Below are 17,303 nucleotides of genomic sequence, written 5' to 3'. Positions count from 1 at the left end.
TATATTGTCCAAAAGCGAATCATTTGTCAAATTACAGCAAATATGTTTTTTATTTTTAAATGATTAACACATCGTGTGTTGCGTAATGTCGCTGTTTTTGTTGATTTATTTCTGCACATTCGAATAATTGACAAAGTTCACTTTAGATTATTTTATATTATATTTTTTAATTGGAGTTGAACGCACAGTATTTGAAAAAAAGCAACAGTAACACATTGGATTGTCAGATAGTATAGAAACAATTGACTGATTAAAATTACAGTGAAAGCGAGTGTTGTGCTGTAAAAAACTAGAAGAAACGAGCGATGCGACATAGCGCGAACGCGTTGAATACACGCGCCTAGGCGTTTCCTCTCTACATCTCGCTCGGTTCCCATCACCACCCACGTGTCTACTTCGGAGCCACTAAGTGGTAGGAAAGAGCAACAGGCCAGCGCTTGGCTTTGTCGTATTCGGTGATTCAGTCCGTGATCCGACAGGGAAAGGGAAGCCAGCACACGTTCGCGGAGTTGCCAGAGCTGCCTGTGTTTCATTAGTGCGTCACAGGTTGCCAGATCGACTGGACTCGACGACGTAACACCAACACGGCGCGACAGTGTCGGCGACTCGAAGGCAGCCAGTCCCCGCACGGAGACCGAACAGCGAGGTCGAGGTGGACCTGCGATTATCGAAGAAGAGAATAAACCCGTGCGACTCGTTCCCCGCCTCCCCCTCCGCCGCTCGCTTGCCTTCCCGTCGTCACTTATCACTCCGCCGCTTCTCTTCTTGTGCCGCCGCATTGGTAGCGCGACGGCACCGTGGCGCGTCGCGTCGCGACTTCCTCAAAGTGTTTTAATGACCGATCCTCGTAATTCGTCGGCCGTTTCTCGGACGGACAAAACCCAAGAACAGTCGCGATTACGTCCGACGCGCGGTGCTACAATCTGACAGTTTGTTTTTTTTGTGTATCGGCTTTTTTGTGCATTGTGGATCGTCTTCCCTGTGCCTGTTAATGTCGTCAGCCGCATCGTTGCAGTGACGTGCTCGAGAAACGAAGAAGGTGGAGCAAAAGAGCAACGAGACTTGCGAATCGCGGAGACGTTTCTTCGAATGTGTGTGCACGCACATCGCACTCCGCAGGCTTTTTTTTTCGAAGAAACATCTCGTCGTCTCGGCAACAACCTGATCGTCTTACACATACCATCTACCTGCCAGTGAGTGCTACTGCCGAGCGCCAGGCAAGATCTTTTGAAGGAACACGAAGGGAGAGAGAGAGAGAAGGGAGAGCGCACATCTTTCTCTCTCTGTCTCTCCTTTTTCTCGGGTCGCGCTTCCTGTGTTCTCGCATTCGTCACGAGTCTACGCAGGTAGGGCGGGCGAGCCGATCGGTCGGAGAGGTGGGAATCGACGACGAGGAGAACCGAGTCTCGTACAGTGTCGATCGGCAGGCCACCCGCAGCACGTAGCGGGCGAACGTAAGAAACGTGTGATCCAAAATGGCGCTCAACCAGGATGTAGACCAGGTGCCCAAGAGTCTCGTTGTCACGGTCGATCGAAACTCCGAATCCGATCTGCAAGCGCTGTTTGACACTGTCCTGAAGCCCGATTCCAAGCGACCGCTGCAGATACCGCTACGCATGCGCAACCTACCAAATTCCTTCTTTAACCCGCCATCCACCGGTAGCAAAAGCCCGTCGATCTCGCATTCGCGCGAGAACTCCGCGGATTCCGCGTTTGGTACCGCGACACCGAGCACCGGCGGCGGTGGTGGTGCACCTAGCGGCGGTACAGGCACCGGCGGTGGTAACGCCGCAGGTGCCGCGGGTGGCGGAGGCGGCGCCGGAGGTGGCGGCGACGCCAACAGCGGCGCAGGTGCGGTCGCAGCAGCAGCAGCCGTTGCGGTGGCCGGCCTCACCGTTTCGCATCCCCGCGCTCACAGTAGTCCGGCCTCCCTCCAACAAACGTATGCCTCGGCACAGCAGGCGCCGCAACACGCGCCGCAACCGCACGCGCGTCACCATCATCATCAGAAGCAGCGCAGCTACGACGTCATCAGCACGGTCGACGACCTGGGCCCGCTGCCGCACGGATGGGAGCAAGCGCGCACCCCCGAGGGCCAGATCTATTTCCTCAAGTAAGTAGTGTGTGTGTCCCTACATGTCGCGCGTCCCACCCGACGATTTCGGGGATGCTGGCGAGAGGGTTGAGGAACGAGGTGGTGGGCGTGGAGAATGGCGGAAACGTCAGCCCGCCCTCCGATCTCATCTCGTCCGATTCGGCTATTTGCAATATATCGTTGTTTTCGGTGCGCGCTCTGTTTGGTTGGCGTTGACGCGTTCAACTCCGGATTTCGAGTCCTCACACGTGTCTCATAACGTTCAATAGTCATGGCAATTGTTTATAACGTAGACAGGTTACATGAAATATGCTATAGTTTGTGGTTTTACATGTGCGTGTACACACATATGCGCAGGAAATTGTTAGGTAGAATATCAGAAGGCAAGATAAACATTGTGCGTGTTTTTTTAGGATTTGGCGTATTTCATGCTGTCTGAACGGCTGCGATTTAGCGAAGAACAGTTATTCCGAACGAGATTCACCGCTGACGATATTCTCTGCATTGAATTCCCTACCTACTTCAAGGTCGGCATCGTCTTTATTGCCTCGTCCTGCCAGCTTACTCATCTTCCTTCTTTTCCGTCCTTGCTCGTTATCCCTTCGATTCCCCACTGTTTCTCATGACGGACAGTGAGGGAAGAAGAATGCGTTCGTTTCTTCGTTAAGAGAGCCCCTTCTCGCGTCGGCCGTCGTTTCTTGCTTTCGAAACCGAACACAATCGTCACGGTGAATTCGTAAATACGTATACATAATGAATACACACACGGTAAATAATTAGCGCCATTATTGATGCAGTATGTTTCAGAATTTTTACGTCGAAAACAATCAGAGAGACGTAAGCGAACAATTTGCTGCCCAAAAGTTTCATTCATCGAAAACAGTAGACGTAATACGTGTTGTGCAACATGAAATCCATAGAAAATGCATAGAGAATCTGTTAAAAGTAAAATCAGTGAAACAGCTTGTATCGCATTTTTCGTAACACGATAATCGTCGCGAGCGATGTTTAATCGCGGTTTTGTAAGACGTGGGGCTTGAGAAGGGAATTCTTAGGTTCACTCCTGACATATGCTCCCTCGCGCTTCTCCGATGCCTTCGAAGGTATGCGTGGGGCCTCCCACCATGCGTCTCGGCTTCTCAACCTGATCCACCTGCGTCGCGCCGCGACTACCACGGATCCTCACGTGTCACCTGTCGTGGGAAACTTCGTCGTTGATCGCGCGTCTCTCTTTCCCCATTTCATTCAACTCGCCGGTGATCCAAACTAACCAGGATCTCTCGTCACAATTTTTCAAATTCCGCAAGATCGTTTTTCTTACGCGCCTGACCGTCGACACTTCTCTGCTCTATAAATTGTGACGAACTATCTCATAAGACACATGGGATTCTATGTTTAGTTTTCTGAATGTCTAGTTTCTTGCCAGCTGTTAAAAGTGACTTTGGTGTGTTAAATTCGTACATTTTACGTATTTCGTTTAATTTATTTTTATGTGTTTTTTGATTTATTGATTTATAAGTATGATTTAGTGATAATTGGAGTTTTGCTAGATCAAATAACGCACAAACAATCTTGCATGCACTGTGAATCTTTTTTAGTTTTCCAAGAAATTGTTATATTCTACAATTTCTGTCAAGTTGTGGAAATTTTCCGCTCTTGCGCTTTCTCTTTCTCTCGTGTGTCTTTACCTGTCTTTTCTGTGCGGATCTGTCGTTAAAAAGCGTCCTTTTTTTTCTTCTTTTTTATCTGACCCTAAACTCATTTATCTACCTGAATATGTGAGTCTCTAATCTCACGTACAAAATCCACGCTCGCTATTCAAAATTGTGAGAAGGACGTTCTACTGTGATGCGACTTTTTGTAAAACTTATTTCCTATGCAGTAATTATATATATTAATTTTGTTTGACACAAAAATAATATATATTTTTGTCAAACGGAAAAAGATGAGTATGTGTGTTCGAAAGAAAAGAAAGAGCACAAAAAGAAAAGTAGGAGATATAAAACTTTAGAAAGAGAAACAGAGGCTTAGTAAACAAGTTGTTTCTCACAAGTTTGGTAAATAAATTAATGAAACGCAAATCGCGAAACTTTATCAGAAATAAGTAATTTGGTTTTATGTAGAGAAAACGCGCGCGCGCGTGACAAGGTTCCTCGATGCGCCTTGTAACGGAATTCTACCGTGTGTGTTACGCCACTCTCTAGTTTTTTTCCTGTACTTCACGCGCGAAATTGTATGCGCAAATCGAAAGCACCCTCTCCCGCATTCATTTGCGATGCAGAAAGTGGAACACAAAAGCACACAAAATAAAAGAAGTGATTCCTATCGGATGGACTATTGCGTTTATGTCTGCAACCTGATCGACCTTTGGTTATGTATTTTCTGTTTTTTTTTCCTGAGAAACCTGCTACCTTCTTTTACTTTTCTTCTAATCAAGTCTAAGGTAGGAGTTTCCTTGGTCACGGTTTCTCCGATAACGCGAAGCCAGTTCTTAAGACATTTTTTGTTCTTTTTTATCTGTTATTTTTTCTCTTTTATCTTATAGTTTATGTAACAAACAATAATAATTGTTTGCATCTGACAAGAACACGAAGAAAAATATGTATTCTTTTTTTTTCTATATTAGTTTTGTCTTTTTTCTTGAAACTTAATTTTTTCGAGTCGAACTAACGCACTCCATTTTTTTCATAGATCGTCGGCGAATTTTACGGAAGCAGAGTGCGGAGCTCGTTTTTTTTTTTTTTTTGATAGGCGTAATACGAGGCGCAGCGAGCGTGAGCTGGTCGGTAAAGTGCGATGCAAAGTGCAGCGAAGCGAGTTGCGCGCTCGCTGCATTATGCGATAATGACTGCTGCGGGAAGACGGTTTCTTTCTTCTCTTTCTCTTGAGTAACGTTAACGTGAATAAGTCAACGGAGTTGCGTTGGTTATCGATGCACAAATAAGGATTTTTATTACATCTATTAAATTATATTGCTTAGACACATATAATATATTTACGGTTAGAGTTATATACATATGTATGACTCTATCTGTTATATATATATATATATTTGTGTGCGAGTGTGTGTAAATAAAAAGATATTATTCATTATATTCGCGTATCGATAAACGTTAGATTTTATGATCTGTTTCACACAGTTTTTCAATCTATGAAAATTCTAAATCACTCTTCTAGTTTATATTTTGATATTATTCATATTTTTTATATTTTTCATATTTTTTTCTTTTTGTATGGTTATCTAATTAATACGGACTGTTCACAAGTTGTTGGATCTTATCCAGCACCGGCAGTTATTAGAATCTAATTAGCGTAATTGAAACGTGATGTCGACACCGAATGAGCCGAGCTATCTAACTTATGTTCTTATTAGAGAAAATATCGTGTGGATAATATAATTTTGACTGTTTTTTTTTTAGGTCTGAAAGTGATGAAATAAAAATAGTTTTACTGATTATTGCTATTGAAAGAGAGAAAAGACTACCTGGTCGGTTTGGTCCGTCTTATAAAAACTCAATACTCTATTTTAGAGTGTGACAAAAAGAAAGAGAGAGAACCGTCCAAAGAAAACATGGTTTTTTTTTTTTATTACACGTCACGTCCGGACAAATAATTCTGATTTGAGACGATATTCCAAAAAGCTTCATATATCTCTTCAGTTGCTGTCGCGACAAAAATTCGACAGAAGTCGCCTAAAATCATTTTTTGTACATATATATTGTTAGTGTGTGTACGTTGTCTTACAAAAAAAAGCATTTTCAAAGATAAAGAAGAGAATAGAATATCAAGAAAGTTTGTTTTATAGATAAGTATATTTAGAAAAAAAATAGCTGTAGTACATATCTTAATATATACCTGCATTTGAAGATATAGTCAGATCTCTGTTTTTATTACTTTATCTGGATCGAGATAATTTTGTATTGCTGTCATTCCGTATAATTTTCGAGAGGATTAATTTCTATTTTTACACAATCGTTGCAACAGTGACACTTTGTTTTAATGTTTATTATCCCCAATCGTATTGAACGACACGTAATCACGTGTTGAATTAATTACATTTTAATGGCACTTTCTTTGTAAAATAAAAATTTCCTACCTCGAGTGCAACAAATAATTATTTGGATAATTATGTGTGTCGACGGATAGTTGTGTTGATAAAAAAACCATGTTCTTAAACATTCATTAATATATGCACGTGTACGTTTGTTCAAAGTTAACTTCGTAATCAAAAGACTCGTCGTGTTTTTCAAGCGTCTAACTCTACGTCTTATAAGGTAGGAAAACCCGACAGATAAGGAATATTACGTGTATATCTTATTATATCAAGTGATTACAAGACGCTCGGAGTTCACAAAATGCGACGGAAACACGGTGTATGTTTCCTTGTCGATCGTTTTATTGAAACACAGGTGAGACACAATGGCGGTTCGGTTAACACTTGAGGACGTTCTTATCGCGGTGTGTTCGTCTTTTCCTCAGACAAGAGATACGCGGAGACATTCGTTCAAGGTTTTTGTCGTTTCTGGCGTCGAAGCTCTTACCGGTTGAGTCACGTATTATCAGACGTAGAACACGCGCAATACTTCTTCAGTCAGTCGATTTGTGCAACAGAACTCGCGGCGAGTGATACGTGGATTTTGTAAAATTTATTAATTTTTTAATTTTCTGTGTTACACACGCGGTGCAGGAGATCTCAATTCCGCGGCGTCTCTCTTCTCGGTGTTCTCTGAACACCCAAAGTAGGGCGTAATTACAAAATTGTACCAATTGTTGTTTTTTTCCATTTCATTTATTTCTTCACAATTAAATGCATAAAAATATACTGTTTACCTAATCTTTCTTTTCTGCGTTTCAAAACTTCGCAAAAACTCTTATAGAAAAAAAAAAAAAAAAAAATCTGTTCAACCTTCGGGAAGCGATGATGAATTTGTGAATAAATTAGGTTCGAGGGCGTTTGGTGTAACCGGATATTTCTGAGTGCAATTCATGCGCGCGGTGAAAGCCGTGTACGCTACGACGATGTCCTGCTGTTTTCAAGGCCGAGTCGCGCCCGGCATAAACATGTATTTTGTTATCTTTTCTGCATTTGTAACGATTGTTCAAATGACAAAATAATGTGACCGCGTATGAATTTTACTCGTCTAGTTTGGCGTAAAAATCGTCACAAATTACTCTCTCTCTCTTTGCAGGTTTCACAAAGCTCATTACTGAATGGTGTGCTTAATTTGGATATTTTCTTAAGGCTACTGAGCTGTAATCGTTGCGGCTTTATTATGTATGTTAAAAGTAAAAAGTTATATAAACTTTTATCATATATTTTTACGACAAAAAACATGAATAAATTGTAAATACAAAAAACCTCTTTTTGATTCGGATTTTAATGTTTGTAAATATTGATTTTTATGTAAAGCTCACTTTTGCTTGAAATATATGTTGGTATCGATAGAGTGGCGTATAAAGAAAACTTAATTTATTCCAATTTTTGTACACAAATTGCATGATTATTTGCTTCTTCTACATTGCAGTAGTTCAATATGGTTATCTGTACGCGGGATTCTTAACGAGAACGCGTCTCCGAATAATAGTTCTCAAGTAAAATTTACCGGTGGCATCGCGACACGCCATCGTTGGCAAACACGATGCTATTACCTCGTTGCGTCGCACCGCACTCTACGTCGAGGCTAAAGACCCCGACACACCTGTACGCGAGAGAGCTTAGACGACAAATGCGAATGCCAGACACGAGGACACAGATAGCCGGGGCGAACGTATCGAAAGTTCAAGGCAGCGTGAGCGACACGCGGCGCATTAGCGTGAAATTTGTGCGTTCATTGTGAAAAAAAAAAAAAAAAAATACATATATTACACTTGTGTTATGTTTCTGCACTTCTGTTTTGAATTGTTTGTAATAAGATTACTTTTTTAGTCCTAGAACATATCTTAATTCACAATTTTTTTCGAATACATAATTTTGGTGTTTGGAAAAAAAAGATTATATATTTGGAAGACCTATTTATCTTTAAAAGCTTCGTATTTCACTAATGTGTGTGTAAATTAATTTACGGATGCATTAGTGAATTCACGTAATAATGGAATATACGAATAAATTGGATGTATATGTGTATACGTACTTGCTCGTAATAATGAATTTGTTTGATGGCGCGCTGAGATGCTTTTAACTGAAAATCTTGTCTACCGTTAGTGCTGTTCAGCACCATAAATACCGGCGTGTGACATTTTAATCGCATCGCGAACGTTGTTCTTAATCTAATCCTAATCTTAGCGTATAGTCCATCGAGATGTTTCTACCGGTTTGTAATTTGTGGAGTTAAAGTGTTCTTAAATACATAATTTTTTTTTTTTTTTCAAAAGAAGAGAACAGTTTGAGAAATTAGTAAATTCGCAAAAAAAATGAGGTGTTGTCAGAAAAAAAAGATTTGATTTTCTCTCTATTTCACGTTGATTAAATATCTGTACCGATGATGGTGCAAGTAATAACGAATGACCTCACGAGGGAAAGATTCCACACGATTTTGTTGGTGCGTGATATCATAGCGTATTTGTGGCAAGTCATTATACGGTAAATGTGCGCGACTTGTATAAAACATATGCTAATTAAGCATTTGCCGTATCATCACAAAATCACGACCTCGCATAGGATGCCGTTCCAGTAGAGTAGACAGGGGTCAGTCTTGCTGCTTCTTTAATTCTTGCGGACGTATTTAAAATCCCTCCTGTATTTTTAAATGCCATTTAAGATGCTATTCAATATTTGCGTCAGACACAAAAATCGAGACAAATGTACGCACATATCGAACGTAAAGCGAGAAACACACATTGTGCTGTTTTTTTTTTTTTCAAATAAAATCAATATTTCCGTTTTACTTACAAATAATATAAATTAAAATTCTCAATGTGTAATTCTTTATGTTACGCATGAAAATTAATCTGCTTATTTTGCGCCGTTTATCTCGCGTCGTTTCCAAAACAAGTGTTCTCGATTAATCTGTTATTAGCGGGAATTAAATTGTCCGGCGCTAATTAGTCCTGATAAAGAGTTCGCGTTTGCGATATAAGCAATCTGTTTTCAAGACGTCTTCGGCTTTGCGCGCGCGCGCGTATAGTTTTCCATCCACGTAACTCCCGCCGCTTGTACTTATATTTAACTCATTTCCGGTCAGCGCATTGCGTAAATGTGTATTATATACACCTAAACGTAAAACGTATTTTGCTCGTGATAATACCGAAGACGTTTTACTCGACATCGCGATATTTCTAATCGAGTCTGTTTGTACGCGGTAGCGAAGCCAATTTAACTCGCGCAAAAATCGAAGAGGTTTACAGGAGACGTCTGCGAACCGGGCGGTGTCGTATTGTATCATAAGGACGTTAGAGATCTTGAGATCTCTGCGCGGTTCCAAAGTCGCGCGCGCGTCTCCCGCGCCGAAAGAATAAAGAGGGGAGAGCAAGGGCGCCCCTAACGCTAAGGGAAGAGAAGGCGGCAGGAGGAAGGAGGGATTGCAAGGAGGCTGCGGGAGCCGGCGAAGGAGAGCAGAGAGCACGCAGAGCGAAGAGCGTCGATGCGAGAGTGTCTATTTACGAGTTGTCCGGCGCCGTGATGTCCGGAGTAAAAATACACCGTAGAGAGTCTGTATGTGCGCGCGTGCGCGCTCGCGCGCTCGCCACACAGAACCCTCTTATAATTCTCCAACACGCTTCGGAGCGGCTCTCTTGGTCCGCTCCTCGACAGCTCCCTTCGCCCCGACAACCCCTCCTGCGTCGCTGCGCACTCCCTCTTCTCTTCCGATGCTCTCACCGTAGCGCGCGGCTGCGGAGAGGCGGCGCCGCTCCTCTTATTAGACCGCGGCCAACCGTGTTTCGCCGAGAGACGTGGGGAAACGAGAAAGAGGACTACGCTCATGGCGCGCTTAGGGTGAGAAACTGCGTGAGGAACGCAATCGCGATATACCGGGGGTGCCCCGCTGATGCATCTCCACCCACACCTGCACTTTCTCTCTCTATAATTCTGGAATACAATAGATCAGGAGTGATCATCTAATTTTTTGGACAAGTTTCAAGTTAAAAGTAATTGACGAAAAATATAAGAAAGTAAACACAAATAGAAACAAAGAAAACATATTGTCGCTAATTGAATGGATTCAGTGGACGTATTTTTTTTTGACAAATTAACTCTAAAAGAAATTATACGATTTAGATTGTATTGTTCAAATAATCTCTGATTGATCTACTGATCGAGCTTGATGGACCGATCGAACATGTCGGATCGACGATGCGATGTTTACAAACGTTGTCCGTGTTGCGAGGCAGGTACGCGTCACCCAGGTACGTCTGTAGCCTAGCGTGTGGGTGAAGAAATATAATCGCGCGATGACGTCACATACGCGTGCTGTGCAAAACAGACTTCCTCTCGTTCTCTTACTGTTCTCGAACGATAGCGCGAATCCATCTTTGTGAATATAAAAAGAAGAAAAACTCAATTTTTTTTTGTAAAGTCGCTTACGCGCGTTTATAAGAAACGTTTAGTAAAGTTTTACATAAGAAATTAAAGATAAAATGAAAAATCAAAGTAACAGTTTGACCTTAAATGAGAGAAAATAAATTTTATCTCGAGCTTGAGAAAAAGCAATTAACAGGAGAAAATGAATTTTAATCGAGACGCGATGCGTATCCGGTTGGACTACCATATTCGTCGCGAGCACTTCTACATATGTATGTAATACATAAAAAATCGAGAGATTAAAAGTTTGCCTTTATTTCGGACGTTAAAACTTACGCTCTAGTCCACGTCGTCTCACGCTACTTCGCCTCGGTCTTTTGAATGGGAGTATTTTTAGCACGCGCCTACTATATGTGGATAACTGTACGCATCGCGGCGCGTATTCAGTTTCCGCGGATCGAGCGGCTTAAGTGAAACATTAAAGTGCTCGATCTGACATCGAACGGAAGCTCGAGTCGTCCGTACGATTATTCGCTTCTCTGCGACAAAGGCGCATCACATCGAATATATTTTCTCTGAATTTTGCATCATTTCTTCGCAAATTTATCGCAAACTGGTTTTCCAATAAATTCGACTATCTAAATTGATGTTTTCAGCGTCTTTGAGTAAACTGACGCTAAATAAGTCTAATTTGCACAATGATTCTTGTGTAACTTTACTGATGTTTAATTGTTTCTTATACTTTTGTCCCGGATCGTTTGGCAATATGCCGCATTTGGTCGATCAGTAGATTCGTGCATTTGTTTTTACGCGTTAGTCTCTCTCTCTAGCGGCATATGATTTTGTTGCAGTCATTTAACACGCACTACGACATGGGAGGATCCGCGGAAAACGGCCGCAGCCGCGAGCGTAGCGGCAGTCGCCGCCGCGGTGGAGAGCAACAAATCCACCGCTCAACAAGTCAACTCGCTTGGTCCGCTGCCCGACGGATGGGAACAGGCGCGTACAGCCGAAGGCGAGACGTACTTCATCAATCATCAAACCCGCACCACATCGTGGTTCGATCCCCGAATCCGTAAGTTTGGAGATCCGCGTTTTATTTTAGTTCGTTTATTGTTCGATCGTCGGGAATCGTCATCATTCTCCGTCTTTAATGCGTCCTCTCTCAAGGGATTGTATGTTTCAGCGACACATCTCCAGAGGACTCCGGCGTCTAACACGATGCTGCCGCAGAATTGGTTGCAACAGCAACCTACCGGTAGTATTCAGAGTAATCAGAGTCTGCAAGCCTGTCAGCAGAAACTGCGTCTTCAGTCATTGCATATGGAACGCGAACGTCTCAAACAACGACGGCAGGAAATTATGCGCCAGGTAAAATCTCTAGTCCTTCCTAGAAAAATCTAAGAATCGGCTATTTTATCTGATGCTTATTATCGGGCAAAGAGAAAATACGAGTTTTTTTTGCTTGCAGCAAGAGCTGATGATGCAACAGAGCACCACCGATGCCGCTATGGATCCGTTCCTCTCGGGTATCAACGAGCACGCACGTCAAGAGAGCGCTGACAGCGGATTAGGACTCGGCTCAGCTTACTCTCTGTCGCATACTCCCGATGATTTTCTCGCCATAGACGACAACATGGACGGAACGAGCGGTGAGAACAGTTTTGCAAAAGCGTTCAAAGAATAAAACCCTCTTCTATGCGAGATTCACAAAAAACCTATCGCCATCGCTACATGTGTCAGAGATTACACGACTCCTGGGTACTCGTTGCGATTACAATGAATTATGACATCTAAAAGCGAGAGAAATCGTGACAAAAATTTGTATAAATTTCTCGTTTTTGACATCATAATTTGCTATAGCTGGAACAACTACACAGGAGTAACATGAGTTAAAAAGAATGTTGCTTGTTCGTTTTGTTTATTGTCATTCTTCGATTTATAAAAAAATTTTGTGCGCGATTGTTCTGATTACAGAATGGCACAGTGTGTTGATTAAGAAACGATTATACCGAAGCCACAAATATATAAGTACATATTTGCAACAATAAGATAATACATAAAATTCGCGCTCATATGTAGTCAAACATAAAATTGTGACGCGTGTATGTTTCTTTTTCAGACGGTGGCGCGCCAATGGAGACGCCCGACTTGTCAACCCTAAGCGATAACATCGATTCGGCTGACGATCTCCTGCCATCGCTTCAGGTAGATCTCTCAACGACAGAAATTGGAAATAGTAACGTGCACGGCTCTTTATATGGCTGCTTATTATTGTTATTACTATTTTTATTTAAAAAATGCTTATTACATGTAAAGTATATCGTATTATTATTATTTCAGTCCAATTATTATTATTCCAGTTGAGCGAGGACTTCAACAGCGACATTTTGGACGACATGCTCAGAAATTCTAATAGCAAAACGGAAAACGTGCTGACGTGGCTGTAGGATACATTGTACTGGTGTGGCAGGTTCACGTGACTCGTGTGATCGGCCCATTAAATAGTATCGTCGATACATCAATCAACGTGAAATTCCTTTCAGGGAATCCTACCATGCGTACGAGTATTCCATAAGAAACGCACGCTCGTTTACGATAATATTTTTCAAGCTTAGGTATATGTTGACTTTTAATTATTCATCGTGCTCAACAGTCTCACGTATGTACATGTATATGTATACATCGATTTATGAATGTGCATATGTATATATGTACATATGCAAAATAAGAATTTCTATTCTTTCGGTTTCTCTCTTCTTCTCCTTTTTTCTTTCTCTCTCTTTCTCTCTCTTTCCCTTCCTCCCTCGTTTGAATGACGTGTGAATGAATGTTTGTATGTGCGTGCGCAAGAATGTTTAAGCATTTTGTATATAAGTTTATACTTTCTTATATAGAGAGAAGAGAGAGAGAGAAAAAGAGAGAGAGAACGAGAGGAAAAGTAGAGGGTCGAATACCTTGACAATAATATTCAATACGTCCGATTGATAATAAAGAAAAAGAAGAAAGAGAAGAAGAAAAAAAGCAGATCCCTACGTTTTTTCAGTCACGCGTGAGTGAACGAACAATACGATGCGGATCTAATTTATAGAAAATCGAATTTTTTGAGTGATGTCTGATACCATGACGTATCAGGTTTTATGATTACGCATATCTCTTGCAAATACATTACACACAATTTGCAATATCATATAATATCGTATACGTTCTGTTCACGTTGATATCTTCGACGATATCGTTACTTGAAAAGAAAAATGTTAAATCAACCGAACACATTATGCATAACGTGAGAGAATGTTAAGTTTGATAAAATAGAGATAAATATGACGCTGTCTGTTACAAGAAAAAGAGTCAGAGATATTTAATATGTTCATTTATTATACCCAGCTTGTAATTGTATCTTATATGAATGAGAAATGAAAAACTAATCAAGAAGTGTTTAATTTGATTATAAAAAGAAGAGCAGAGTTTTTTTTTTGAAAAATTTGACACGAATTTGAGAATTTGAGTTTTTATACTAATATTTATATTTCTATTGAAATATATATATTTGAAATGTTATTATCACACGCGTGTATATTGGTATAAATTTACATAAATTGTCTTTTTCCGGCGAGTGTGAATTACAAGAAAAATAATATAATAAAATAAAATAATATAATAAAATATATAATATAATAAAAGAAAAATAATATAATAAAATAAAATAATTTGAAAATTCATAATAATTTCTAAATGTAACTATATATGTATTTAAAATTAATATATCTAATATATAAAATAATTAATGTTTATTTTTTTGACGATATGAAAATTTTACATTATTATGAAGATACAATGACAACTTGGGAATATAAATTGATAAATGTGTGTGTGCCATTTTTATAAAAATCTTTAATTCACGCAACTAACTTTGAACTCACGCAAAAATTGCATTTATTATTATATTAAAAAGCAAATGTTTCTACACAAATATAGATTAATATTCGTGTGTGATTAAAGTTTCGTAATATATAAAAATTAAACAAACACTTTAATAAAAAATTAAATTAGTATAAATATATTAATTGTTGCTTGCTGATCTACTTTTACATTGTTTAGAGATGATAAAAACACTTGCGTGAAAATTTATATATTGCTGTTCTTTATCATGTTTTATGTTATAGAAAGCGATATCTGAACTTTCTGGTTAAGTTTTTAATGGCACTTAGACATTTATAATTTCTCAAATATGAACTATATTGTTTCAAGTGCAGTATGATCGGAAACTTTCATAAAACTCTGTAAATCAGAGTGAGTGCGTATGTATATGTCTGATTCTGTGTATGTGTGTTGCGAAATATTGTAGATCGAACGTTTGCAACATGTTTGCGGTGCAATGTTTTAGAAAGAACATATTTGTAAGACGTGCCTTGATGTGCCTTGTCTTTGTCAATATCGATTAACGTGACGACCAACTGGTCGCAATTTTTTCAGAACAATAACCGTCCATAGCAAATGATTATGCGAATGATAAATATTAAAAGTTAGACACAACAAATTTTAGACTCTCGGATAGGTATTTCTCTAATAAAAGGGATTTAAATACCTAAAATAAGAATATATATATTTTTTTTATACGTGTAAAGTTCTATACTCGTGTTATGCAGTTATATTGGTATTTTTCGAGAAATAAATCATGTTAGATTGTAAATTTCTGATACATTTTATACTGACAGTTATACAATGGAGATTGTAAGAATTATAGTAGATTATAAATATATATCGTGTATGTTTATGTGTGTATAACATACAGTACGTATATTTTATATATAGATATATAGATAGATATATGTGTACACATATATCTATCTATATATATATCTGTCTGTGTTGTATATATGTATATATACAACACACATATATGTATATGTATGTATGTAGGTGTGTACATATATATGTATATACATATGTATGTTTTATATACATATAAAATATACATACTGACATACACGGCATTGACAAGTTCATCAAAATATCTTTAGCCATAAGAATTTTCGCGTTCCATATCTTTTACGAAGATGTTAGAACTGCGAGAAGAAAGAGGCCGCTAACACTTGTATCTTTTGTTATTAACTGCGAGTTAACTCGGCCTATTGATTACCGGGAATGAAAACAATTTCGGTAAAGAAGATAACACATGCAATACATATGGCAGCTTAATGTATGACACAATGCGAATGTTTTCGTTCATGCAAGTGTTTTTATTATCTTCAGATGACAATATAAATTATCAACAAATGCATTAACATATACTATCAAATATTCATAAATTATTAAATTAAGTTTTTTTTATATTACTTACTATGAATAGTAAATGTGATTCTGTAATATAAAAAAGTATAATTATCAAATACAGAAATTATCGAGGAATATAACAGCGTATTAAAATCTGCATTTGTTTATAAAAATTGCTGTGACATATGTGTACAAGTTTGTCGTGAAATTAAAACAGTTGCATGAATGTTTAATTATTGTATATTTAAAGGACGAAAATTATATCATGTAAACATTTTGCGATATCGACTCTCTCACTTTTTCCTACAGACGGAAAAAGTCGCGGAGAAACAAAACTTGTACTTCGTTATTCGCACGCTCCCACGTTGATGTCTTTTTATTTCAACCGTTTGGTCCGTGCGAATGTCGAATGTCTTGACTTATTTTTTTTTTTTTTTGTTTTAAGATAGTTAATGAAATGATCGTGTAAACGTTGATTTGATATTTGTGTCACTATTTGTATTGTTTGGCTGAAGCACTGGAAGACAGAATGTCGCACGTCGAGCACAGTGACCATAAACTATTTTACGTGCGCATATATTGATCATACATGTTGATTGTTATTTCAAATTGGAATTGCAACATTTTTAATGAGTTTTATGTCGTATTCAAATTACGCGCTTTGAGTTTTATTCAGTTCTAAGTTTCTCTTTTATTCACCATATTTTTTTTGGTTTTTGTTATTTCCTCGTTCAAATTTTACTCAAGCTACTTTTATTTTTATTTTATTCGAATTTGGCGTGTTCCACAGTGCTGACATTCTGTCCAATTATTATTCATTGATGTGTGTTAGTCAAAGCGCAGACAGTTCTCAGTGTCACGAATGTCAATCTGATCGACAGTCTTCCAGGAGCATCAGGCCAAGTGCGCGTCTAATATATTATTTTATTTGCGATTTAACGATATCTATTAATTCACCATACTTGTATCTTGCTTTTAGTCTAAACTCAATCTAGATTTTACATTTTTGGGGAGCACACAGTGGCAGGGAAATTCACCGTAAGTGCCTTCGCGTGAAAGATATCCTTGAATACACAAGTGCCTTGACCTACGTCGATTTTGAGCGCGCGTAGGATAGATTTGTGTTTTAGATCGAAACTCCCCGCTTAGGCTGAGCATTCGCGTCCATAATATCTGAGATTATACACAGAACGAAAAGCAATTAGTTAATATCAGTATTTAAAATAAATATATGCTCATTGGAAGTAATTTTGTGACATACGTTTTTATATCGATAACAAATGACGTAGTAATAAACGACATAACAATAAACATATTATTTACTCTTGTGTATTGATAAATAAAACAATTATTCCTTTCTACTTCCTACTCTCAACACGCCATGTGTCGATCATTAATGAAATAAAAACTGACATGTACAATAATAACTACTTTGTACATCGATATATTTAGAAATAGAATGTCTCGACATAC

The 17,303-nt window shown here is 39.0% G+C and overlaps 1 protein-coding gene and 1 long non-coding RNA gene across 2 annotated transcripts; both read left to right on the top strand.

Moving 5' to 3' along the window:
- The first annotated feature begins 459 nt into the window (after nt 1–459).
- On the top strand, nt 460–14,205 carry LOC109863591 (transcriptional coactivator YAP1). Its single transcript, XM_020443895.1, has 7 exons — nt 460–2,113; nt 11,405–11,628; nt 11,740–11,924; nt 12,025–12,205; nt 12,531–12,584; nt 12,676–12,761; nt 12,917–14,205. The coding sequence occupies exons 1-7, from the start codon at nt 1,476–1,478 to the stop codon at nt 13,001–13,003; spliced, it is 1,455 nt and encodes a 484-aa protein (XP_020299484.1). The 5' UTR covers nt 460–1,475; the 3' UTR covers nt 13,004–14,205.
- Nucleotides 6,950–7,891, top strand: LOC109863592. The gene is made up of 3 exons (XR_002251366.1): nt 6,950–7,158; nt 7,285–7,370; nt 7,621–7,891. It is a non-coding gene; the product is annotated as an uncharacterized LOC109863592 (long non-coding RNA).
- Nucleotides 14,206–17,303: the final 3,098 nt, after the last annotated feature.

This window comes from Pseudomyrmex gracilis, unplaced genomic scaffold (assembly GCF_002006095.1).
Source record: "Pseudomyrmex gracilis isolate BER0280 unplaced genomic scaffold, ASM200609v1 scaffold_11, whole genome shotgun sequence".
Lineage (NCBI taxonomy): Eukaryota > Metazoa > Arthropoda > Insecta > Hymenoptera > Formicidae > Pseudomyrmex > Pseudomyrmex gracilis.
Note: the sequence above shows the minus strand (reverse complement) of the source record. Positions and strands in the feature narration are given on the sequence as shown.